The sequence below is a fragment of the Alligator mississippiensis genome, chromosome 3, assembly GCF_030867095.1.
Source record: "Alligator mississippiensis isolate rAllMis1 chromosome 3, rAllMis1, whole genome shotgun sequence".
Classification (NCBI taxonomy): domain Eukaryota; kingdom Metazoa; phylum Chordata; order Crocodylia; family Alligatoridae; genus Alligator; species Alligator mississippiensis.
Window position 1 is genome coordinate 43008295 of NC_081826.1, and position 24279 is coordinate 43032573.

Genomic DNA, 24279 nt, shown 5'->3' on the forward strand with positions numbered 1-24279 from the left:
AATTGGGGTCACAATGTTTACATATGGCAGAATAATTTAAACCAGACTGCACCTTCAGTGTTATCACTAGTTCCTGCATTTTTCAAAGTCCAACACAGTGCACAGGAAGACTCTCTCTTCCTGAATCAGAAGTGATCGTAAAAGGACAGCATTCTCTACTTCCCCAAACTTCACTGTCACTCAGTGTAAAAGTAACAACAAAAACACAAGGCTACATTCACATTGGTTCACACTGTTGTAACTCCATTGACTTTAGTGAAATTTAGTTTATACTAGTGTTCATAAGAGGCGAGCTGGAACAAAGGATAACACAACTACTACTATGGTGCTTACTAACATCTTTGGCCCAGTTATTGAATCTTCAGCAAAAAGCTAAAGGTCAGTTTACTGACAAAGTATCATGCTTAGCATTGGAAATACATATTATAGAACCAATGCTGTGAAGGCCATATTTGATATTTTCAACACAGAGAATAAATACAGCTTTTCTCCCCCAAAATATAAAGTGTCTGCAGCTACTAGTCACAGACTTATGAAAATTAAAATTAAAAAAAGTTCAGGAAAGGTGTAATAAACAAACTACTTCTTACAAACAAGTATAAAGAAAAGGATGCATCAGGAAAGAAGGGTGGCACATGAGTACTAGGATGAGAGAGTGGTGTGGTTATGTCAATAGGCCCTAAACTCTCTTTTCATGCTAACACGTTTGGTTGGTTGGCTTTTTTTAACCCAAACTTTAACTTTGGCTAACTAGATTTTAAAAATACATAATATTGAAAAAGAGTCCATTCTTACAGAGGATTTTCTAAACGCAGTGTTATTTCTGCTCAACATTAATTCTAGACTTAAATTTTTTTCTTGAGACTTTCCTTTCACTTTTTAAAGTTTTGTAACAGTGCTCAATGAGGAACGCAGAGAACCTAAAAACTGTGCATGGCTGAGGTCTGCTTCAAGAGCCTTTACCCAGAGGTGTGCCTTCCTCACTCCTGCTCCCCGGGCCAAAGGACTGATCACATACAGCAGTATCACTCAGTTAACCCCACCGGAGGAGATTAATCAGACTCCAAATTCCCCTGCTTTTACATGTGTGGGCCTTTTACCGAATGAGCCTCTCTACCCTGCTCTTGGCATAATTTCCTGACTGGCATTTCTACTCTGCTCAGTACTCCTCCTTGGAGCACTTGTTTCAAACCTGCTACCTCACTCCCATCCATCTTTTCGCTTTAGTTGTCCCCCAAATTCAGCCGATGTGTCCCTAGTGGACTCCCTAAGGGAGTCTTAGTTCTTCCTTGATGGCCCCATCAAAAGGCCTAACTGACACTTTACCAAGGGACAGGCTGTTTGAAGTACAGGGAAACCACTACCCATAAACAAACGTTGCCACCCACCGCAAAACTCACACCTCTCTCCAAACAGCTTGGGGCGTTTGTTAGGCCAAGCCATAAGGCAACCCCCCCAAAACAAAAAATATGGGGGAAATGCACAACAGCTTCTAGCCCATGTGCCTTGTCCCATTTGCAAAACCCCTCCCAGAGATTTCCAGCACAGACAAGGAACCTGTGGGGAGAAGTCTGGGCAGTTGGGCCTGTAGCTGGTGATTTTTTTTTTATTTAAATTTTCCATATTCCAAGCCAAATTTGCCAAATCAAATTCCAAATCTGTGAGTCAGTCCAGAACCATAAGTGGCCCTTCTAGCAGCAAACATTCTCCACCTCCATCTCGGGCTTCAGATATTTCCAACGTCTTTTGGCAGGCATCCTACATGCAGGCCCAAGCCCAGGGGCTTGGGGTTCAGATGCCCCCACGTTTCACCTGCCTGCAGCCATATGGCTGCAGGAGCAAGCTAGGGAGGAGCCTCCCAGTTCCATAAAGTGGGCTTTAAGCCCCCAACACCTCGGCAGGTACTGAACCACGTCAGAAGAACAGTTATCCCCCGGGCTCTTAGGGAAAACTGCCTTCGTGGACCCAGATACATGGTGTTTCCCCTGCCAGGTAAGTGGGCATAAAGCCAAGACCTTCCCACTCCAGCAGCTAAGTGGGAGATTTACTATACATTACCTTGGCAGGCACTATGCCCGTCCATGCCAGGAGAACGGTCTTCCCTGGGTGCGACTAGGAAGACCACCTCCATGGTCAGTGTTTGCCTTGCTAGGTAAGCATAGGACTATGCTTGATCTGAGCTGACAAGAGGCTGAGAAACTGGTGATGCTACAGAGGATGTTTTGCAAATGGTAGGATCAGTAGGCAGGAGGTTCATTTTGGGGGGTTTGATTTTTTTTTAGTATATATCATTTGTGTCCGGGGCCAAATTAGCCAAAACTAATTCCAAATCCAAGAGTCTAGAACCATAAGTGGCCCTACTACCAGCAAACATCCTCCACCTGCACCTGGGGCTTCAGATGTTTCCAAAACCTTTCATAGATTTCATAGATATTAGGGCTGGAAGGGACCTCGGAAGATCATTGAGTCCAGCCCCTGCCCCAGGGGCAGGAAGTCAGCTGGGGTCATAGGATCCCAGCAAGATAAGCATCCAAATTTCTCTTGAAGGTGTTCAAAGTAGGTGCTTGAACCACCTCCAATAGCAGGCTATTCCAGACCTTGGGGGCTTGGACAGTAAAAAAATTCTTCCTTATGTCCAGCCTGAAATGGTCTTGGAAGAGTTTATAACCGTTCAAACTTGTCATCCCTTGGGGCGCTCTGGTGAACAAACGTTCCCCCAGATACTGGTGGTCACCCCTGATAAACTTATAGGTGGCCATCAGATCACCCCTGAGCCTGTGCTTTTCCAGGCTAAAGAGCCCCAGGGCTCTCAACCTGTCATCGCAAGGTCTGTTATCCTGACCTCTGATCATGCGCGTGGCTCTTTGGACTCTCTCAAGCTTCTCCACATCCTTTTTGAATTGTGGAGCCCCAAACTGGACGCAGTACTCCAGCTGCGGCCTCACCAAGGCCGAGTACAAGGGGAGAATGATGTACTGGGATTTGAGAAGCATCTATGGATGCAAGCCAGCATTTTGCCCGCTTTACTAGCCTCAGCATCACATTGAAGGCTCATGTTCATCTAGTGGTCAATCATGACCCCCAAGTCCCTTTCATCCGTAGTGCTAACCAGCATAGCACCGCCGAGCCTATAAGGATGCTGCAGGTTTTTCTTCCCAAAGGTGGACATCCTACGTGCAGGCCCAAGCTCGGGAGGCCTGGGGTTTGGATGCCCCTGAGTTTTGCTTGCCCTCAGCCATAAGGCCCCAGGAGCAAGCAAGGCTCCCATTTCCATGAACTGGGCTTAAAGCCTCTGCACCTCGGCGGGTGGGTCCTGAACCATGCGGGAAGACCAGTGCTCCTGCCATGCAGGTCAGGAAAACTCCATTCTCGTACACACATGTATGGTGTTTCCTCTGCCAGGTTAAGAAACCGCTACGCTTGATCTGAGCCGTCAGAGGCCGGTGCCCCTAGCGCTGCCCGCAGGGAGTGGCAGCAGGTCCTCTTCCTCCTTCACCGCTCCCAGCTGCTCCCACGAGCCCATGGCTGGGGCTTGGGAGCCTCTCCTGCCAGCCGCGCTCCGCTCCGCTCCGCTCCTCCCTCCTTCCCTTCTCGGGCTCCGGTCCTCTTTCCCCCTGGCTCCTCTCCGCTTTCGTTGCCGGGCCGCCCCAGCCACGGCGGGGTCACGTGCGTTAGTGACAGCCAGTCGGGGCGCGGCGCGGCGCTGAGCGCGGCCCGCATTGGCTGCGGCGGGCGGGGGCGGGGCGGGGCGGATCAGCTGTTGGCCGGGCTCGATCACAACAAAAGGCTCCGGCGGAGCCGAGCGCAGCGTAGCTCAGGTGGCGGCCGCGGCCCCGGGACACCTCGCTGCTTCCCGCACCTACCTCAGCGCCCGGCTGGCCCGGCCCCGCCCCGCCCGCCGGACGGTGAGTGGCGCCCGGCCCGGGGAAGCGGCGCGTCTGCGGGGAAGGGGCCGCCCCGGCCGGACACCGCCCCGCGCTTGTTTGTGCCCCGCGCTTCCTCTTCCCGGGCCCGCCGGCCCCCTTTGTCCGGGCCGGGCGGGTGTCGGGTTGCCGCGTCCTGTTTTCCCCGCTGCCCGCAGGGGGCTCCCCCGGCGCGGTGGGGATCCGGGTCCCCTGCCCTGGCCCGGGCCCCGCACCTGCCGCGCACCTGGGGCCCGTGCGGGACCCGCTGCCCCGGGTCCCGGCCGCCGCCCGCTGCTGAGGGAGCCGGGGAAACGCAGCCGCCCACGCGGGATCTTCTGGCGCCCGCTGCCCGCCGCCTCCCCGGCCCAGCCCGGCCCGGCCCGGCCGAACAAAGCGCCGGCGGCGGGCGGGCGGGCGGGAGAGGTGGGGGGCGCGCTGCCCCCCGCAGGGGCTGGAGCCACCGACGCACCTGCCTGGGAGGTCCCGGAGCCCGGGCAGCTCCCCGCTGGAGGGTGGGGGCAGGAAGGGTGGCCGGTAACCCCGGCCTGAAAACATGTTGCAGATGAAGCTGGAGCAGTGGGGGTGGAGGTGGGCTCGCGGCAGGAAACCGAGGCGGTGTGGGGAGAAAACAAAGTGCTACTCCTTGCGCATGCAAAGCAAGATGGAGCATTATGTTTACAGACACTGGGTGAGATCTGGCACGTGTGCTTTTGATGTTTGGGCCCCAATATGTTAATGCTCTTTCAGAGTTGGAGCTACAAGGGACTTGATGCAAACGTTATAATGGGGCACCCTTTGTGGTCAATACTTTTTGCGGAGGGGGGAGTGGAAAAAAACAAGTCTTTCCTTATTGGCGGTTGTCCAGGGTTTGTGGGGATTTTTCTTCTAGACAAATCAGTTGCAGATTAAATGCTGTGATGAGTGCTAATTATCAGTCTCATCTGTTAAAACAGAATGATCAGTTCAGTAGCCCTTTTCTGCACTGGTGCCAATTTTTTTTAATTGTATTTTTCTTGACCCTGGGTGATTGGAAGGGGATGCAGTAGTATAGATGAAGGGTTTTTTCCCCCCAGTGCTTTGTACAACTGCTTTTGTTAGTGCTTCTGTCTCTACTGCAAATGCCACATTCTAGGATTGCGTAGGTCAGAGGTGTCAAAGATGCAGCCCATCAGCTGGTTCCAGCCTATGGAGCCTTATCCAGCCTGTGCCGGTCGGTGTTGGTCATGATTGACCTCCACTGCCTATGGCCTCATGTCCTGGATCTAGTGCGTGGGCTTATGTGGATCTGGCTTGGCCTGTAGCCCAGCCCCATGCCCCTTACTTTGATACCCTTTGCATGGGTGTTTTTCATGGCTACATCACTGTGGTTCAGTTATCTTATGATCTTCTAATATATTTTGAGTCCTTCCTTCCTTTCTTTCTTTTCAACTGAAGCTCATAGTAGAATTTCTTAGTACTAACCTTTACTATGTACCATTTGAATTTCATGCCACTTTCTATTTTTCATTCCTCTCTCTCGTTTTTTCCATATGACTCTCTAGTATCTGAAACCTACCTTTCTTGATTCTCATCATATCTAGCTTTTTGGAGCCTCCTGGTGGTAGCTGTGAGCTTCACCAAATTCTTGTGATTATCGTGAGACTAAAAAGCTGAGGAGCCAAAATCTAACAGAAAAGAATTGGGTAGACTGTATTTTGATGTCTTACTGTGAGTATCTCTTTCAGCACCACTGATTGCTGTTATAATTTTCATTCCATCTCTAAACACGCTTGGAATTGTACAACAAACCAACTAGCATCGATTCCCAGAGTGCCCCCTTGTCTTACTTATGGAAAAATTGATATTGTGGTTATCTCATCTGCCAGTGGTTCTTGATTATTTCCCAGTCTCTGGCAACTTCATCTAGTAGAAATGGAGCCAACTAGGGACACCAGTCCTATGCAATATTAAAACAGGGGTGGGCAGAATATGGCCCATGGGCTGGATCTGGTTTACCAAGGGTCTTTTGCCTGTCCTGCAGCAGGTCCCTCAGCCCTGCCCAGCCCAGGCATGGGTGGGGGAAGCCCATGCCATAGCACCAGCAGCTAGTCCTGCTGCCTCCAGCTTCATGGCAGGGTTGGGGTGGTGCAGTAATCGGACTCGCTTCCTGGCAGCCCCTGCAGCAGCAGCTCTTTCCAGCTGTTGCTGCCAGTCTCCATCACTGGACCCAGCCCTGCTGCCTGGGCACCCTTGCCCATTTGCCCCTCTCCCACTGATGGGCGTGCCAGATGGAGCAGGTAGATGGAGTCTCCATGGAGAGTGGGCAGGACAAGCTCACCTGAGCAGATGGGATGGCCTGTGGGTGGGTGAGTAGGTGGGGCCAGAGCTGGGATCAGGATTTTTGGGGCAGTGACCATGCAGGGTCAGGGCCTGGGACAGACCCATGATCCACTATGTGCATGTTCCTGCGATGGGCATGAGTTTTGTAGGGAGTGGATTGTGACCCTGTCCCTGCCCACCTGTCCTGTTTCCAGACTCTGCTTCCCACCTACCCATGGCCCTATCCCCTCCATCTGGTTGAGTGCACCCTGCACCTGTGGGTCCCAGGCTGGTCTCCAGAGACATTCCAGGATCTCCGGGCAGTGACAACACAGAACCAGGGCCCAAGGCAGAGCCATGATCTGCTGCCTGCATGTCCCTGTGATTGGTGCCGATTCTGCAGGCAAGGGTGTGGGGGGGAGCAGATTGCAATTCTACCCCAGGCCCCATCCCTGCACTGTCACAGCCCCACGATCCCAATCTTGGTCTTAGCCCTGCATGCCCACCCATGAATGATGCGTGTCCCCTGTGGCTGGGGGGGGCACAGCAGCGGCAGGAACGCGGCAGCAGTAAGCTGTCAGCAGCAGGGGGGTGGCGAGTGCCGACCAGGGGTCAGTGACCACCCACAGACATCACTGAATGCCGGCAGGCACCCCTGTGTACCCCATACATGTTGCTAGTCTGCCCACCCATCCCATTTCTGAACTCTGCTTCTTACCTACCCATGGCCCCACCCCCTCTGCCTGGCTGAGTGTACCCTGTCCACATGGGTCCCAAGCCAGTTTCCATGGGGATCCTGGAATCACCAGGTGGTGATGGAGCAAAGCTGCAATCCTCTCCCAACATGTTGCTGGAACTGGAACCCATCACAGGGCTGAGTCAGGAGCAGATTGTGGCTCTGCCCCAGGCGTCAGTGCTGGGCTGTTCTGTCCAGCAGTCCTGATTTCTTGGCCCCACGAGGCTCCCGGATGCCTCTGCCTGCCTGCAGGCCCATCCCATCTGCCCAGCTTAGCATGAGGCAGAGCCACTTCAGGAGCCTGGATGAACTGTTGCCAGGGGGGAGGGGGCCAGTGCTGAGCTGGCCCACTACAGCTTGTCAAAACTCCTTAAGTGGCCTTCCAGTCCAAATAATTGGCCACCCCTGGATTAAAGCAAACCAATTTCCAAGTGATGTAAGAAATGGGAGAAAACATTCCAATGACAAAAAAAAGTAGAAGATTGGGGGTTGTTTTTTTTTTATTTTTAACCTACCTGGTATGCACAGAAAGGCATCTTTGCAAAAACTGTAGTCTGCTGATTTAGAAAAATTTAAATATCATTTGGAGTGCCTAGAAATCCTAGTCATGGATCAGGACTCCATTATGATAAGTTAGTATTTCTCAGCCAGGGTGACATAATACTCCTGAGTTCCCAGGACACCCTTGAAAGGGTGCCATACAATGCTATCCCTCTTGAGTGTGAGAACATGATTAATAAAATTAAACCTAGAAAACCAAATAAAAATTAGTAGCATTAGACTTTCTGACCTTTGAGTTTTCTGCAGCAGAAAAATCGCTCTATTTTTCTGTAGTCAAAAAATTAGTGAAATTTTTAAGAGCAAGCGTTTTCCATCCAGTGTCTTGAGTCTAATAGGCTTGAGGACCATTCTGCTAGGATCTGGAGAAGTACAAAATGACACTGTCTGCTCCAAGGACCTCACAATTGAAAGTAAGATGTGCAACTACTAATGGGTAGGCACAGATTGAGGGGAAAAGCATGAAGAAACCAATGAGACCATGTTGGGCAGTGGTTGTAGCACATAAGGATTTTTTTACCTTGTTTAAGGTATCAGGGAGGGCTTGAAAGCCTTAAGACATCTGCAGAGACAGAATTAGCTTTTATCTCAAACAAGAGGGGCAGCATGAGAGAGAGTTTCATAGTTTGTAGGGTCGGAAGGAACCTTGACAGATCATCAAGTCCGACCCCCTGCCGTGGCAGGAAAGAGCACTGGGGTAAAACAACCCCAGCAAGGTGTTCATCTAGCCTCCTCTTAAAGACCCCCAAGGTAGGAGCCAGCACCACTTCGCTTGGTAGCGCCTCCTGATATGTAGTCTAAATCTACCATCTGCCAGCTTGTGACTGTTATTTCTAGTCACTCCTGGGAGTGCTTAGGGGGGGAACAGGGACTCCCCCAATGCCTGCTGGTCCCCCCTGACTAGTTTGTAACAGGCCACTAGATCCCCCTCAGCCTTCTCTTGTAGAGGCTGAACAGGTTCAGGTCCCTTAGCCTCTCCTCATAGGGCCTGCCCTGCTGCCCCCTGATCATGCAGGTGGCCCTCCTCTGGACCCTCTCAATGCTGTCCACATCCCTCCTGAACTGGACACAGTACTCCAACTGTGGGCTGACCAGTGCTGCATAGAGGGGGAGGATCACCTCCTTGGACCTGCCTGAGATGCATCTGTGGAGGCATGACAAGGTGCGGTTGGCCTTCCTGACCACGTCCCCACACTGCCGGCCCATGTTCATTTTGGTGTCAATAGTGACTCCAAGATCCTTTTCTGCCTCTGCACTGACAAGAAGGGAGTTCCCCAGCCTGTAGGTATGCTGCTGGTTCTTCCTCCCCAGGTGCAGCACCTTGCACTTGTCAGTGTTGAAACCCATCCTGTTCTCATCTGCCCACCCCTGTAACCTGTCTAGGTCCAATTGCAGCCTATTCCTCTCTTCTAACATGCCCACTTCCCCCCCACATCTTCGTGTTGCCTGCGAATTTGAACAGGGTGCTCTTTACCCTCTCGTCCAAGTCGCTGATGAAGATGTTGAACAGTGCGGGTCAGAGGACAGCCCTGGGGGACCCCACTGCCCACATCCCTCCAGGGCGAAAATGACCCATCAACAACCACTCTGTGGGTGCGGCCCTCCAGCCAGTTAGTGACCCATTTGACTGCGTAGGTGTTGATGCCACAGTCTTCAAATGAGAACCTTTATGCTAACGTGGGCATCACGGGCCAGTCTGTGGTACCTCACACTTGGTTACTGAATAAAAAATGATAGGGTTGGTGGGGAGAGGGTCATCAAAGGCTTAAAACCTGCAATTTGTCACATGTTGCATGTTTCTTAAGCTATCTGAAGAGAGAAATTCATACTCCTTGTATGTAATGACTAACTTGCTTAATCCATCATGGAAAACAAAGGAGTTCCGGGAAAAGAGGAAGTAATTATGCAAGTGTTATCCCATGTATAAATACACCCTGTGTGGCAATATAGGGTGTCTAGGCATCGTATTCAAATACAGTTGATGTCCTTGACTTGCAGCTCAAACATCTAAACATTACTGATGATAAAATGTAGTTTATTTTTTTTGTTTTCCAGTGTTGGCTTACTGTGTAGTGAGCACACCTGAAACCTCTGGTTGGTTGGGGTGACTTATGGAATTTCAGTATCTTTCCAAACTAAAACTGAAAAAAAATAAATGCATATATTGTCCATTTTAACCACTCTATAATACCTATTCTAAGCTCAAATGAACTATTTTTAGTCTGAACTTCAAATTTTCAATAGGACACTTAATGTTGCTTTTTACAAAATACAAGGCAGCTATTTCTTTTTTTTCCCCTCTAATTGGTGGTGTATCCAGAGCAGGGGTGGGCAAAATATGGGCCAGATCTGACCCACCAAGCTATTCTGTCCAGCCTGTGGGGCTCCTCTAAAATTTAGGAAACCTGTTACGTGCCAGTGGTTGCTTGTCTAAAAGCTGATGAGGTGCTGGCAGCAGGACCCAGTGATGGCAGGTCCCAGTGGCAATAGCAGCAGCAAGGCTCCTCCTCCCCCAGCCTGCAACCAGCCAGCAGAGGCTTCTGGCCTGGCAACCATGGAGCTGTTCCCCCAGCCCTCCCTCTGTCCGAGAGTCGAAACTCAGATAAGAATGGGCATGGGGGTGCAGAAAGGTGCAAGTGCAGCAGGAGCCAACCCGGCCCAGCCAGCACCATGCAGTTCCCAGCTGCATGGCCTAGACTGCAGAATGCAGTAGGAGCCAGCTCGGCCAGCCCTCCCGGTTTCCAGCTGGCTCCTGCTGTGCCATGCAGTCCTAGATATGCAGCTGGGAACCATGTGGTGCCAACCGGGCTGAGCTGGCTCCTGCTGCGTTCATGGTCCAGGGCCATGAAGCTGGGAACTGCATGGTACCAGAGCCAGCCCGGCCTGCGCCACACGGTTCCTGGCTGCCTGGCCGGGACAGCATGGCACAACAGGAGCCAGCCAGGAACTGGGCTAGCTGGTGCTGTATTCTGTAGTCCTGGCCGGGCTGCTGGAGCAGTGGGTGGTGGGTGGGAAGGTAGGGAAGCAGCAGGAGAAGGGCAGCGGTAGCAGGTGGGAGGGGTTGGGAAGTGGCAGTGAGCAGGTGGGTGGGAGCGCAGGGTCTGTGCTGGTGCCCCAGGGCTGGGGCTGGTGGGGGCCTAGATTGGGGTGGCAGTAGTGTAGAGCCCAGGCTGGCAGGGGCTTTATGGTGCTAGGCTGGCTCCGCCTCTCCCTGTCAGCGGTCTGGCCGAATGCAGCCCTGGGGGTTGCCAGGACGGCACGCTGCTGGGGATCTCTGCAGGCTGTGTGCGCGCTGAAGCCTTGCCACCTGTAGCTGACACTCGTGGCAGGGGCTGTGTGCAATGGGGGGGGGGCGGCATTTCTAGGGGGGGTCCCCACATGCACAAACCCCTCACACTGCCCTGTACCCCACCCTGCACCCCACCCCACAAACCCTGGAGCCACTGACCCATTTCCTCCCTGCCCCTTTACAAAAGTAAGACTTCATTTTAAGCTATTATGCCATCACCTACATGTACAAGGTCTGTTAAAATTATTGAGACTAAACTTGTGGTACAAAGTATGGGGGGGGGGCTTTGCTGAACATGTCTGGGCATGTTGGGACTCCTCTGGACAGGCTTGCAGCTCATGGTGTTTCCCCAGACTTCAGTGGCCATCTGTTTGAAGTAAGATCGTTTGTATCTTGCGTCCCCTTTCATTATGTTAGTGTCCAGAACAATGCTTGTGCATTAAATTTTGCATGAAAATCGGAAAATGGCAAGCGAAACGTTTGAATAACTTAAAATAGCATTTGGTGATGACACTATGAGCTGTGCAAGAGTTTTTGAATGGTATTGTTGGTTTAAAGAAGGATGATCATTGGTCGAAAGTGGTGAGTGTTCCAGATACCCTTCAACATCATGAAATGATGACGGCGTGGCAGCAGTTTGCAGTTTGGTTCCAAATGATAGGCAATTGACTGTCTGAGAGAGAGCAGAAGAAGTTGGAATTTCTGTTGGTTTATGTCATTCAATTCTAACTGGCAATTTGGGAATGAAACTACCAGAAAAGTGGGTGTCTGGCTCTTGGATGGTTTACTACAACAACACGCCTGCCCACTCAGTACAGCTTGTGAAGCAAATTTTAGCCAAACACCATATCCCACAAGTGCTGCAGCCTCCATATTTACCTGATGTGTCCCTATGAGGGAAGAGAGAAAGAGGTCTCAACTAAAGAAAACCTTAAAAGGAAGATTTTGTGATGTGGAACTATCAAACAAAATGCGACTGAGCAGCTTTTAGCTATAACTTGCTTATCGGTGGTGCTTCCAGCAGTGGCAGAAACATTGGGAGAAATGCATGGCTGCAGAAGGAGCATATTTCAAAGGAGATTTAAGCTGAAACCCCTGTAAATAAAATATTATCCGTCTCAATACTTTTAAAACAGCCCTTGTACACTACACAAACGCACAAATCGGGACAAAAATATTTGTTGAAATCAAATTTAATGTATGTTGTATAGTAGATGTTTGGCTTTTTGTTGTTTTATAAAATACAGTAGAATTTGGGTTTTTTGCCCAGTTCCAAGATGACAAGCCCCCTTGTCAAAAGAAGTACTTCCAGGGGTAACGGGAGGGACTTCCAGTGGCAAAGGTCAGGGGTTAGGAGGTAGGACTTCTGGTTCCAAGATGGGTGCCAGGGGGTGGGATGCCTGTCAAGGGGCGGGGCTATCCTTGTGGCCCCCGACAGCTCGCCAAAACTTGTTAAGTGGCCTTCCAGCCCAAATAATTGCCCACCCCTGATCCAGTGTCTTCATTAACTACACTTGCTACACAGTATACTATCTAGGTAATTAGATGGAAGGGGTTACATGCTCCACTGTTTGAATTATTTACCTGAAGATGATATAGGTCCAGTCTGTAAAAAAAACTCCTTCTGAGCCTTTCTTCTTCCCAAGCTGTCTTTATACAGAGGATTGGAAAAGTCCTAGGGGATGTCATAAGTAGGACTAATCCTGAGGAGCCTTTAGCAAAAGTTTAGCAAGGGCCCTACAGATTTCTCTGGCTGGCCCTTCTCTCCCTTACATTCCCAGAGCTGGGATCCGGAGCTGCACAGACAGTCCTGTGCATGGGGTAGAACCCACAATAAGCTCTTGACAACACTGTAAGAAAACTGCCCTTTAGGGCTCTCATCTACCAGGCCTCTTCCTGTGTATGGGGATTGGGGTGGTCAGGGGGGAGGGGAATCTAAGGGCCAATGAAGCACCTGTATTTTCTCATGGCAGATGTAGACTTGTCTCAAATCTGCCAGGAACTGGACTTGTATGTAACTTGTCAGTTATAAATATATTACTTGCTTCATTATTAAGACCTACTTTTTTTCTTTGCAGGTGTTGTATAATCTGTTTACAAGTCATGACTCTCCGTGTTCTGTACTTAAGCTGATAAAGCATCTATGCACTTTAATCTCCTGTCTGTGCCACTCTGCTAGCACAGTGCAAGCCGTGTCTCAAATCTTGAATACAAAGACTAAGTAGCCAAAGTTTAATTTTTGCCTTAGTAATGTTCCAGAGGCTGAATAATATGCTTGTTGGAGAGATCAATAATTTGTCCAGTCAAGAACCAGAGTTCAGTGAGAAAGAAGATGAGGAATGGATTCTAGTTGACTTCATAGGTAAGAAACCTGTTAAACACATCTTTTAGCATAAGGGTTATTTATTGTACTTATGCATAAAGAAACTAGGGGCTCCAAAATATTTTTATTTTATTTTATTTTTTTAGTTTAACATGGATGTTGTGTAGTAGTTTTTTAACTTGTTAGGTGCATAGGGAAACTGACATCCGTGTCACAAGCATAGCCAGTTCAAAAAAGTGGTTCTACTGAAGTCTGACCATTTATTACACAATTTGGTATTGCTTATTCTGGCAAGAGTCTTGTATTTGTTTTATTTTTGTTTCTATATCTGAATCAAGCTGTTAGGGGAAACTCCCCACCCACTCTTCTTATTTGTGAAATATTTGTGTTCATGCTAATGGTATCTGTGGTTCTCTCTCTCTCTCTCTCTCTCTCTCTCACCCTGTTCTTGCTCCACATGGACTTGGTGATCTTTGTCTCCTGCAATTGTTGGTGTATGGTGGCTTCATCCTAATCATGTGACAACCTGAATGATGGCCAACCTCCACTAGACACTTGCACTAATTTCTCAACAGAAGAAGAGGACATCAGCGAAACGTCAGCTTCTGACACCACACCAGTTTTCTCTTGTTTACCAACTTCTTTAGAGTGTTTGGCTGATGCCAGTGAGTCTTGCTTTATCCAGTTCGAATCATGTCCCATGGAGGAGAGTTGGTTTATTACCCCTCCCCCGTGCTTTACAGCAGGTGGATTAACCACTATTAAGGTGGAAACAAGTCCTATGGAGAACCTTCTAATAGAGCATCCCAGCATGTCTGTTTATGCCATTCGTAATACCTGCCACAGTCTTGATGAAACCAGTTGTGGGGATGAGGAGTTTCACAATCAGGGTAGTCCTAGGTAAGTCTGTCTCTTTATTACCGGTATAATATGTAGGGCTTGAATTACTGCTTGTTGCCATAAAATTCATTAAAAGAAAATATATGAGCTTAGCAAGTTGAAACCAGGTAAGAATGGATTGGAAGTTTTGGCTTCAGGCAAATTAGTGAAGCATAAATAATGCCATCTTTTGTGATGGCTAGCCTAGATTATGCCTGATCTGAAAACTTTGTGTAAGGTGACATACTAGAAGTGGACAGTCGGGTGTGTTGGGGTACATGTTTCTGTGCACCATCCACTCCTGTTGTGCAGTTAACTCTCACCAACTTCAGTAAGCAAGATAATGTAACTCTTCACCAGTATTAGTCAGTATCCTCTAAGCACTGAGAGGAGAATGGTTTTAGCTGTATAAACGGTAAATACAGTGGCTTGTCCAAGGAATTTAACAGAGTGGTGAAGCTCATCCAGAGCCAAATATTCCATAAGCAACCTTCTCTTCTATGCCCCCAAAGTAAAAACAAACAAACAACCCCCCCCCCCCCCACCACCAAAACAAAACCCCAGAACCTATTACTTGTAATAGCCAGAAGCTTGTCAGGAGGATTTTTTAATCTAAACGGGCTGACCTGACTATGCAGAATTACTGAAGACATGAATTTGAAATGCAGTGATTGCCTGGTAACAGAAGCCATAGTTCATTTTTTCTCTCACACACCCCCTTTCCCACTCTACCCTCCTCCCCCTATTATCACCTCTCACTTCCCACTTATACTGTTGGGTCCTAGCTGGTCCAAAAATTTGTCCAAACTTGGCCTGTCCTTTTAGAAATAAAAATGGCAATTGGCAAGTGATTAGAGGGGTGGTCAGAAAGTGTCTAGCCTGACAAAAACAAACAGTTTTGTGTTCAATTGTTGGCTGCTTCTGTCTTTCAATCTAGTCCCCCTAGGTGACAGTGCACTTTGGTCTGGCACAGCTGCAGCTTTGCTATCTCTGCCATGTGAAAGTCCTTGTCTTGCATGTGAAGATAGGCCTTGACTGATGCAGTCCCCCTGCTAACAAAATAAAATGCTTCCCCTGAAAGTCATCCTTCAAGTTGAGAAAACAGCAGTTTGATGGAGTTAAACCTAGTGACTCAGCTAAACTTTGAGAAGTGGGTGTTACATCCCAGTTTTCTGTGACCAAAGGTGGCTTTGAAGTAATACATTGTCCTGAAAAAAGTGGAGTTGAGAAGTGCTACGTGTACAGTGCTTTTTTCATAGTTTCTAGGGTCGGAAGGGACCTAAACAGATCATCAAGTCTGACCCCCTGCCCTGGGCGGGAACGAGTGCTGGGATCATAATATCCCAGCCAGATATCTATCCAGCTTCCTCCTTGAAGACCCCCAAGGTAGGGAGAGCACCACCTCCCTTGGGAGCCCATTCCAGAGCCTAGCAGCCCCAACTGTAAATTAAGTGGTATAAGTGTTCAGCATTGGGCTGTAGAGATGCCTCATTTGAGGCAGTTGTGATTGTCCTGGGTTTTAACCCAGATCAAAACACAAAGCAGCATATTCATTTGTATATGTAATCCTTTCAAGGTGTATTGTTACCTATCCACCAATAGGTGCCCAGTATAGCACCCAGCCTGACAGGCTTGTTCCTGGAAAGGCTCAGAATTAGCTTGAATGATCTAGGATTCACTTATAGACAGCATTGTATGTGGTGCAGGGGAAGGGCTTTTTGCAAATGTGACTGATTTAATACAGCTTTCTTTTGTCAGAGAGTTAGTCATATTCACACTCGCTGTGCCCAAAACACTGTGGCCAAGACCTTACCACCTGATACCATCTTAAATTTTCTTGAGGTAGAGACTAGGTGTGCTACCAGTGTATGCTCTGCTGCTTTGGTTTCAGTATCAGTGATGACCCAGTCTCAACTTTCGGGGGGATAAAGAAAAGTTCACAAGCATGTGTGTGGGTTTTTTTGCTTGAAGCTTTTCTCCCAAATCTGCCTAAAAGATGGTAAGTGGCACTGTCTTCTGATCGGCTCCCAAAACTTTGCACCCATCTGGTTGGCCCCTTTCTCTTGACCACATCAATACTGAGCAACACCATGTACTGACTCAACAATGTAAATCATTGCCATCTTGTGGACTTCATCAGCTTCTTATGTGGTGACCTCTCTGGGGCATCCATAACTTCAGCTCACCTTGCTTAATTAAATTCAGCTGCTTAGTTTTTACTACAGCACACTAACAGGCTTCATCCCCCTGTGTTGCCACCATGTCCTCCTATCTTTGTTTTGCAGTGAGGCCTTCCTTCATAGATGTGTCCAATTTGCCTCTCTGCTTTCAGTCTTCTTTTCAGATGCTGACTTGCTATGGCACCTGTTTCTATTTAGGCTGTGTACAGATGTTCACAGGGAAGCTCTCCAGCCAGGGAGCACTAGAGGGCAACTCCTTGGGCTACCCCTGCCCTTAAGGGGGCCATTAATTGACAGCTTGCCCTCTTCCCTGAATAGAGGGGGCATGAGGAAGTAGATGGGGAGTGTTCCCTTAGCTTGGCCCTGCTGCCCAGCAGGCAAGCAGAGGGAGGGGCATGGAAAAACCCCTGCTGCTTCTCACAATGGGAACACCAGTTTTGAGAAGCAGGCAGGGAGCAGCTGGCAGTTGCTCCTCCCCTTCCTTCCAGGTCTGTGGGACAGGCAGGAACAACTGCTCCCTCTACCTCTTCCAGATCAGTGACCCTGGCCTTGGGAAGGCACTTGAGCCTTTCTCCCAGCTCTACTCCTCATGGTTCCCAGGAGAGGTTAAGTGCAGAGAAAGTATGCAGACATTGTCTCCTGTGAGAAACTCTCCCAGAAGCAATTTTTAACCCTAGTTGTTCCTGGGTTATTTGTTGCCCAGAGTGACTATTTTTGCTGTTGTCCGCATTGTCCCAGGAGAAACTGAATGTCTGTGTAGTCAAAGTTTGTACGGGGTTTGAGGGTGAAGAGGGATAAAAGGCTGCTTATAGATGCACCAGAGGATTGGTACTTTTGATCTGTAAAATATGAACCCTAGCATATCATGAAATAGATTAGACTAGATACTTTCTGAATGCCACTGACTTCAGTTGCCATCTAACTTCTGTGCTTACATTACTTGAAAAAAGCAGGTGCAGTGGATTGACACTGAACTCTGCACTTGTCTGGATGTCTAGAGTGCACATGTTTTGGTTTCCTGGGGACAACAAGCAGTGGCACATTGTGCTGCTGCTTGTTGTCCCCAGGGAACGCCCATGCCACACACCCTCTGGCATTCGGTAAGTTAACCCAGGTACGGTAGGGTTAACTGTGCTGGCCCCAGCAGCTTTACCTTGGGTCCTGGGGGCTGGGAAAGCTGCTGCTATGGCGTTCCTGCAGTTTGGAGCCTGGCCAGTAGCCAGCGTGTGGCTCCGGCAGGGCAGGCCCCATTTTTGGGTGATGCACTACAGCCACAGGCACCGCCCCACTTTTTTCCCCACATGGGTTTTTTGTTTTTGACCTCAGGATCTCTTGGGGTAAAAACAACAACAACAAAAAACCTCCTAAACACTGGTCTGCAAGGTAGCAGCATGGGAAATGCCTGAATATGCAGGGTGTGGTGCTGCAAGACCCTAAAAATCTATGAAACCCATCTGTAGTGCTGCATACCACATGGCCACACTGGTCTGGATGTGGCCCAAGAGTCTGGTTCGTCTCTAGTGGGGTACCAGTGGTGTGGCCGAAGTCAAAGAGGCTGTGAGTGGGTACCCAGGAGCTCCTGAGAATCATTCAGAAGAATCTGTAAAGCAATTACAAGGTGCCCCAATACCATGGAAATAGGCATGGTATAATCTGACCTGAGCACACTTGCAGCTGTTGATCCTAGATTCTTACAAGCAGTATTACAAATGGCTTCAAGAAGGGCATAGAAAAGTCTGGGTTAGGATGGTGCAATTCACCTTTTTTCTCCTGAATGGGTATACCAATTTGTGTTGATGGCCCTGAAATGAGGGTATGAACCACCTTGCAATATGCAGTGTTTAATTTGATGTTTGGTGAAACTTCAAACAACTGATCCTCAGCTACTTAAGTGAGCATTGTCTTACTGAATTCAGTAGACCTATGCCTTCAGCTGAAGACCTGGCATAAAGTAATTATCTTGTACAAACAACTACATCGGGGTCAGCAACCCCTGGCACACGTGCCGAGCATGGCACACAAGGCCATTTTGCTTGGTGCACCACTGCCAGCCTGGGCTCTAAGCAGCTGCTGCCAGCTACAGAGCCCAGGCTGCTCCCAGCAGGCAGCTGGGAGGCTGCAAGCAGCTGCTCCGGGCTCCAGCATGTTGGTACTCTGGCACCTTCCAAGGTAGACGTTGTGGGGGGGGTTTCGGCACTCTGGCCAAAAAACGTTGCCTACCCCTGAACTACATCAAGGTCTTTAGCATTTAGGAGTTACTTTGGTAAACAAACTCCATGAAGTGCCATGCTTTCAGGCTCTTAAAAGCTGAGATTAATATAATTGAGCATTTTACTGTATTTTTGTTGATGATACAATAATTCAGAAGTCATTTTGAAATCTCTGCTGGTTTAATGGTTGGCCATTTAACATTGTAGGGCCAGGAAAAGCTGCTTAACACACACTGGCACAGTAAGTACTATTCCTTTTGGGACGGTGCTTTTTTTGTTGTTTGTTTGTTTCATCAGTCTGCTAGCAACACTGCATCCTATACAGTCTTGCCTGCCAAAACTGTACCAATTTTAGGACTAACATTTGTAGCAAACTAAGTTTTTTAATTGGCCCTTTCTACCTAGTGCTGCTTTAACTATGCCAAAGAACCCTGTTAAGGACAGAAGAATTAAAATTTTAAACAGCTAGTAAAAATTCTTAAGGCCCCAGTTCTATAAGTTGCTGAAGTACGTAGGGCCTTGCATGGAAGTCCATTGCAGAACACTTTTCCAAAACCTTTAGTGCTGCTTTTTAATCATCATGGACTACTACAATGCAGTGTAGAATGCGTAACAGTAGGGTGGGCACAACTGCTCTAAAGATTCATATTGCCTGTATTGACATGCTTTCAAAAGAGCTAAGCAGCCATTCTCCCAAAGATCTGCTGCATGCCTTAAGTGTCCAAACAACTGCTGAAGTTCCAGGCTTCCATTCAGTAAAAATGTGTAGACCTCGGGCTACTTCAGAACTTCTCTTTTCATCTTGTTTATAATTGAAAACTGCTCTGTTCACAAGCTACTGCTCTGTGGATATCTAAGTAATAGAAGGAGGAGCCCCACAACACTACAGGGAATGTGGTTAAAAAACATCAAATCTTTCTTCCCTTTTGAAATCTTCCTTGCTACTACTAAATAGTTTTCAAATAAAAAGATATTGCATAAATATCTTCAATCTGTTGTTAGTCCCATCTTCCTTAATAAACTGCAACAGTGCATGTATTAGTGAGCTCCTTGTGTGCTGTTCTGGCTGGTGACATGAGGTAAAAAACTATGCTCCAGGCATACACAGTTTAGCTAGTGATGTATAGGCTGTTGCAGTTGTATTGCCATAATGAAGGCATTTGTGCCACTTTCCAGAGCTTCCCTTCATAGTGCCTCTAGGTAGAGGTCCAGCTCTGATCTTGCCTACCCTGTAAATGATTTTACATATTCAGCAAATAGTAGTTTCCTAACTGCAGCAGCCCACATGCAAGCTCAGGTGAGGTAATCTGGACTTCTAATGGCTTCCTCTTTCTTGTTTTATATTGCACAAAAAAAGACTGGGGTGAGTGAAAGACATGCTGTCTGTTCTGATTCCTAATAGCTTGCTTTTAATCTGTTGCATTCATTGCAGAAGAACTCCCTGCTGCTGGGAGTTGGGGACCCTGGCCCTTGTTCCAACTGTGTGTGCAGGAAGGGGGATGAGAGGAATATAGGCGAGGAATATAGTAGAGCAGAGTTCTGTTACCAGGCTTTTCCAGGCACTTGTGGTCCCATATGAGTCCTAACCTCCGGTACATGAAGTTGGACAACCAAAGGATTGCTCCTCCATTCTGAGATGCTGTCCTATCAGTGCCTGTTAACGTAATTTAAAACTACCTGTGTCAGGTTCTAGGGTGAAGGAAATGGTTTACTCCCTCCCTTAGCATACTTGTGTAGGCTGGTGATTCTCCTCTTCAGGTTAGAATCGGACTTCTGATCTAACTTTCATGAGTTATGCCAGCATGCATACTACAGATAGTACAGACAGCCTCTGTGTGGGCCACACAGATTGGGGAGAGGACAGGCAGCAAAGCAGCAGGTAGAGCATCGGATCAGGGAGCAAAGGGGAGGAAATGCTAGGAAGCAGTGCAGCAGATCAGGCAAAGGGGATCAGAGTGGCACGTGGGAAGGATGCAGGGCTAACTTGTGGCAAGCTAGCCAGAAAGGTTGGCCCCCACTAGGTTAGACTGTTTGACTCCCCCAGTTTTGTACATGTGAACACCTTATTTGGTTTGCTAGTCATGCAAGCAAATCCAGAAGAGCACTCCCTAACTTGAGCACTTCTGTTTCTACATAGTCCAAACTACCTTTGCTCAAGTTTGACATTAACTGTAACTTCATCTAGCAAAATATTTCGTAAGTCCCTTGATAGTAGTAAAATACATGTTGTTATCTCTTTCTGGTGCATTATAATAAACATATATAATGCATCAGAAATACAAAGCAAGCCAATACTTCTCATCATAAATGAATGAGGATAGAATATTTGTCCCACTTTAGGCAGGGAGAGTTGGTGAATAGAAAAGAAATACAGCAGGAAACTTGTAATATAAAAGGGACCCTAGACACCCCTTGAAATGCTGGCTGCAAACCTCTATCTGTACACACAAGGAAAATACTCGCTCTTAATTTTACCTTACATTCAAAATGTTGCCTGAACTATAAGTGACATCTCCTTTTGTTACTTTTCAGAATGGAGGCACAAACTGAAGTGGGACAGCATATCCGTTGCTATGTTACAGCTCTTGCTGCTCACTCAAGTTTTTTGGAACAAACCAAGAGCTTTCGTCGTACCCAGTGGGTAAAAGAACATAATGAAAGGCACTATCTCAACAGAAACAGTCTCCGTCGCCAAAATCTTACCAGGGATTGCCACTCTCGGCAAATCAAGCACAATGGATTGTTTGTTCACCAGCCTTGCCAGCGTCAGTACAATTACTGAGGGCTCTTGTTTTAATCTGTTGGTTAATTGTTTCTTAGAGTGCTTTTGTTTTTTTATATGTAGATAATGAAGGTGTGGTCAATCTGAAGCTGATAACTAATCATTTGAATGCAATCATAACTAGTGTTACATTAGTTCTGAAACCACACTTGCATATGTTGTGTTGTCAAATGACTTGCTAAAATTCCTAAATGGTTATGTTAAATATTGGTGTCTTGGCAACCTATCAGTACAAAAGTTCATCTGATGTGTTTAACTATACTATGATGTATAGATGGGTTTTAATTGGTATGTTTAAGGAAAAATGTAACCGAGATAGACAGTGCATCCCCTCAGTCATTTTTTTTTATTCAAAATGGAGTTATAATCTTGGTTGCATTTTAAATGACCAGTACTTGACAGCCTGTATGTCTGTCTGTATGTTCAGTATACTTGTTGTATTCTAACAAAAATGTTGGTATAGTTAGCCAATGGATTTTGAAATCGGTGTGCTGAGCTTCCCTTAAAGAGAACTGTAGATTAAATCTACAATAGATTGTGTCTATGTGCATTAAGCATACAGCCTCATTAAGTTTAGGTACTTCATATAAACACAAGAAGAGTTCAGCATCCACTGCATTAGGGTGACATGTTACAGGTCTAGATGCCATGCCTCAAGGAGTGGAGTAAAACAAAACACAACAAAACTGATTGTATGGTTATTACATTTGGGCACCTAATCCATAAAATTGTCAGTATTTCGCTTATCTAGCTCTGGCACTCTTATTCCCTCTTTCCAATCTCTCTCTTTTTTTTTTTTTTTTTAACCTTTTAAAAAAGTGCATTATTGATGCATTACCCAAAGCAAACATGAAACTAAAGTGAAACTAAACTAGAGTAAAATTTAATCCTGTGCCTCCCTAAAAGGGAAAGGGCTAAGAGGACTGTTCCAAGAGTTTCACCCACAGTTGATTACAAGTGTGAAACCTATTCTGGTAGATGGTGAGCATATATGGCTTCTCCTGATCTACTGATCTAATTACTAGGTAGCCTCTAACTGACAATACATTCTGCTAAAAATCTACTGGAAGAAAATCTATTCCCAGGTGAGAAATTATACCTGATCTAATACTTTCTTAGCTGAAGGATTAAAGTCTGGAATGGCTCACTGGAAATATAGGGCTTGGCATGCAAACACTACTGGTCTTTCAGGATTAAATGCAGTGTTAGTAGGGTATATCAAACTAGAGCAGCATTAATGGTGGATGTCTCCTTGCTCATGTGACATTAAACCAAGGGAGTGGAAACCTTAACTGGTTATGAATTAAACTAGAGGCAGGAGAAGAGAAGTAGAAAGCATTAACAAACATCCTGGGGGAATGAATACCCTGCTCATTGTCTTCTATTACTAGGGCTTGATTTATAGTTATGGCTTGGGGCATATTGATGCTAATGTTACATTCAACAGCGTCTTCCATCTGAAATCCTGTAGAAGCAGCTCAGTGATCCAGGAAATCCATGTGCAGGTATTTCTGGAGTGTCTCTGATCTTGCCAAATCGATTTAGGAATCCTTTCAAACCTGTGAAGTGTTCTTTTTAACTATGGCCAAACCTTTATTTTGTTGATGCAAAAATCCAGTGCTCTGTACTAGCCTTGATGTACTGGTACTCTTGTGGAGTATAATTTTAGTATCAGTAGCATTCTTGACTCCTAATTTACTTCACTTCAAATATTCCATTTTCTATTAGTTTAGTTATATGTGGCAGTTGAATATGCAATTAAGTGCACATTTTTGCTTTTCTGAGTATTCCAGTCCTGTTACTGGGGTATGTTGAATGGACTCAAACTGGATAAATTCCAACTTTCAAAATGGGGTTTATGTATACTTTTGTGCATGGCTTCTGTGATGCATATCTATCTTTATACAGTGGTCCTTTCCTGGTCTTAATGCTTTGGTTGTATTTATCTGGGTAACCAACTTCATTCTCATCTGTTTGCCAACACAATTTAACCTGTCTGCCTATCTTTTTGTCACTTCAAGTCCTTATCTCCATTCTTTTAATCTTCCTCCCCATCTTGAACTCCAGTTCTGGAAAATCCATGGTTGGCTTTGGATTTCACCCCCTCCACCTCTTTCATAAATAACTACTTTCCTTCAGCTTTAATTTTCCTAAAGTAAAATGAAGGAAGATGGAATCTTCACCCCTCTGAATTGGAAGGGCTTAATTTTCAGGGGGTGTGTGAAAGTGTATGGCTCCTACATGAGTCAACACTTCTTTTTTTTAGTTGGCAAGTAAATGCAACTTTAGACTGCTCCTAAAACTGGGAGATACTCATCTTCTTTTTATATTTACATTACTGGATAATTTTCCAGTGGTGAAAACCTATATCTTTCAGGATATAAATAGTTTTGTTGCACAAAAGCTGTGCTTCTTGGTTGTTTTTTGCTTCTTTTTTTTTTTTTTTGATTTTTAGTGGGGGGTTTTTTCCTTGCTATTGGAAACCATGCTGTTGTGCAAGATACACAATACTGCATCTGGAGCTTAATTTTTTGTCTTGAATATTTGTTAGCTCTATTTTTTGTCTGGAGCTGTTGGGCAGTTGTGTGCGTGTGTGATTTTTTTGTTCTGATAGTACGTGAGCTACGTGGCTTCTGAACTGTATTAACTTTTGTTTAAAAAAAAAAATGGAGGCCTTGCACTGTCTCAGATACTGATTCATGAATCTTACAGCAACTGTATTTTCACATGTATCGGTCAATAGACAGACCTGCATTCTAAACAAAACTGTGCCTTGGTAGGTGTAATTCTACACAGCAAACTTGAAGATTCAAAAGGGACGTTTCACTTAAGATAAATACTGTAATCGGTCTATGCATATATGGCAGCTGCTTTTGAGAGCCACTTTCTCTACCTGTAGCAATCCTTTTTTGATATCAAAGATTGTCTGGCTCTGAGTTTTAAGTTTTTAATACAAGTGTGAAAAACAACAAAATACAGCACTCTGCCAAAACGTAGCATTGCTTAAACAATGTATATTTACTAACGCAACCTCCTGTATTTTTTTTTATAGTGCATCTTGCACATTATGGAGAAACAAATATGATCTTAAATATCAATAAAATGGCCTATTAAAAATG

At 46.7% G+C, this 24279-nt stretch overlaps 1 protein-coding gene across 2 annotated transcripts; it reads left to right on the forward strand.

The window, feature by feature from the left end:
- Positions 1–3747: 3747 nt before the first annotated feature.
- Positions 3748–24279, forward strand: TP53INP1 (tumor protein p53 inducible nuclear protein 1). 2 transcript variants are annotated; one of them, XM_006273948.4, is made up of 5 exons: positions 3748–3905; positions 12865–13148; positions 13661–14009; positions 18586–18619; positions 20911–21016. In XM_006273948.4, the coding sequence occupies exons 2-5, from the start codon at positions 13037–13039 to the stop codon at positions 20926–20928; spliced, it is 513 nt and encodes a 170-aa protein (XP_006274010.1). In that variant the 5' UTR covers positions 3748–3905; positions 12865–13036; the 3' UTR covers positions 20929–21016. The 2 variants fall into 2 exon arrangements, with proteins under 2 accessions (XP_006274010.1, XP_006274009.1); XM_006273947.4 differs by lacking the exon at positions 18586–18619 and having other exon boundaries at positions 3750–3905; positions 20911–24279.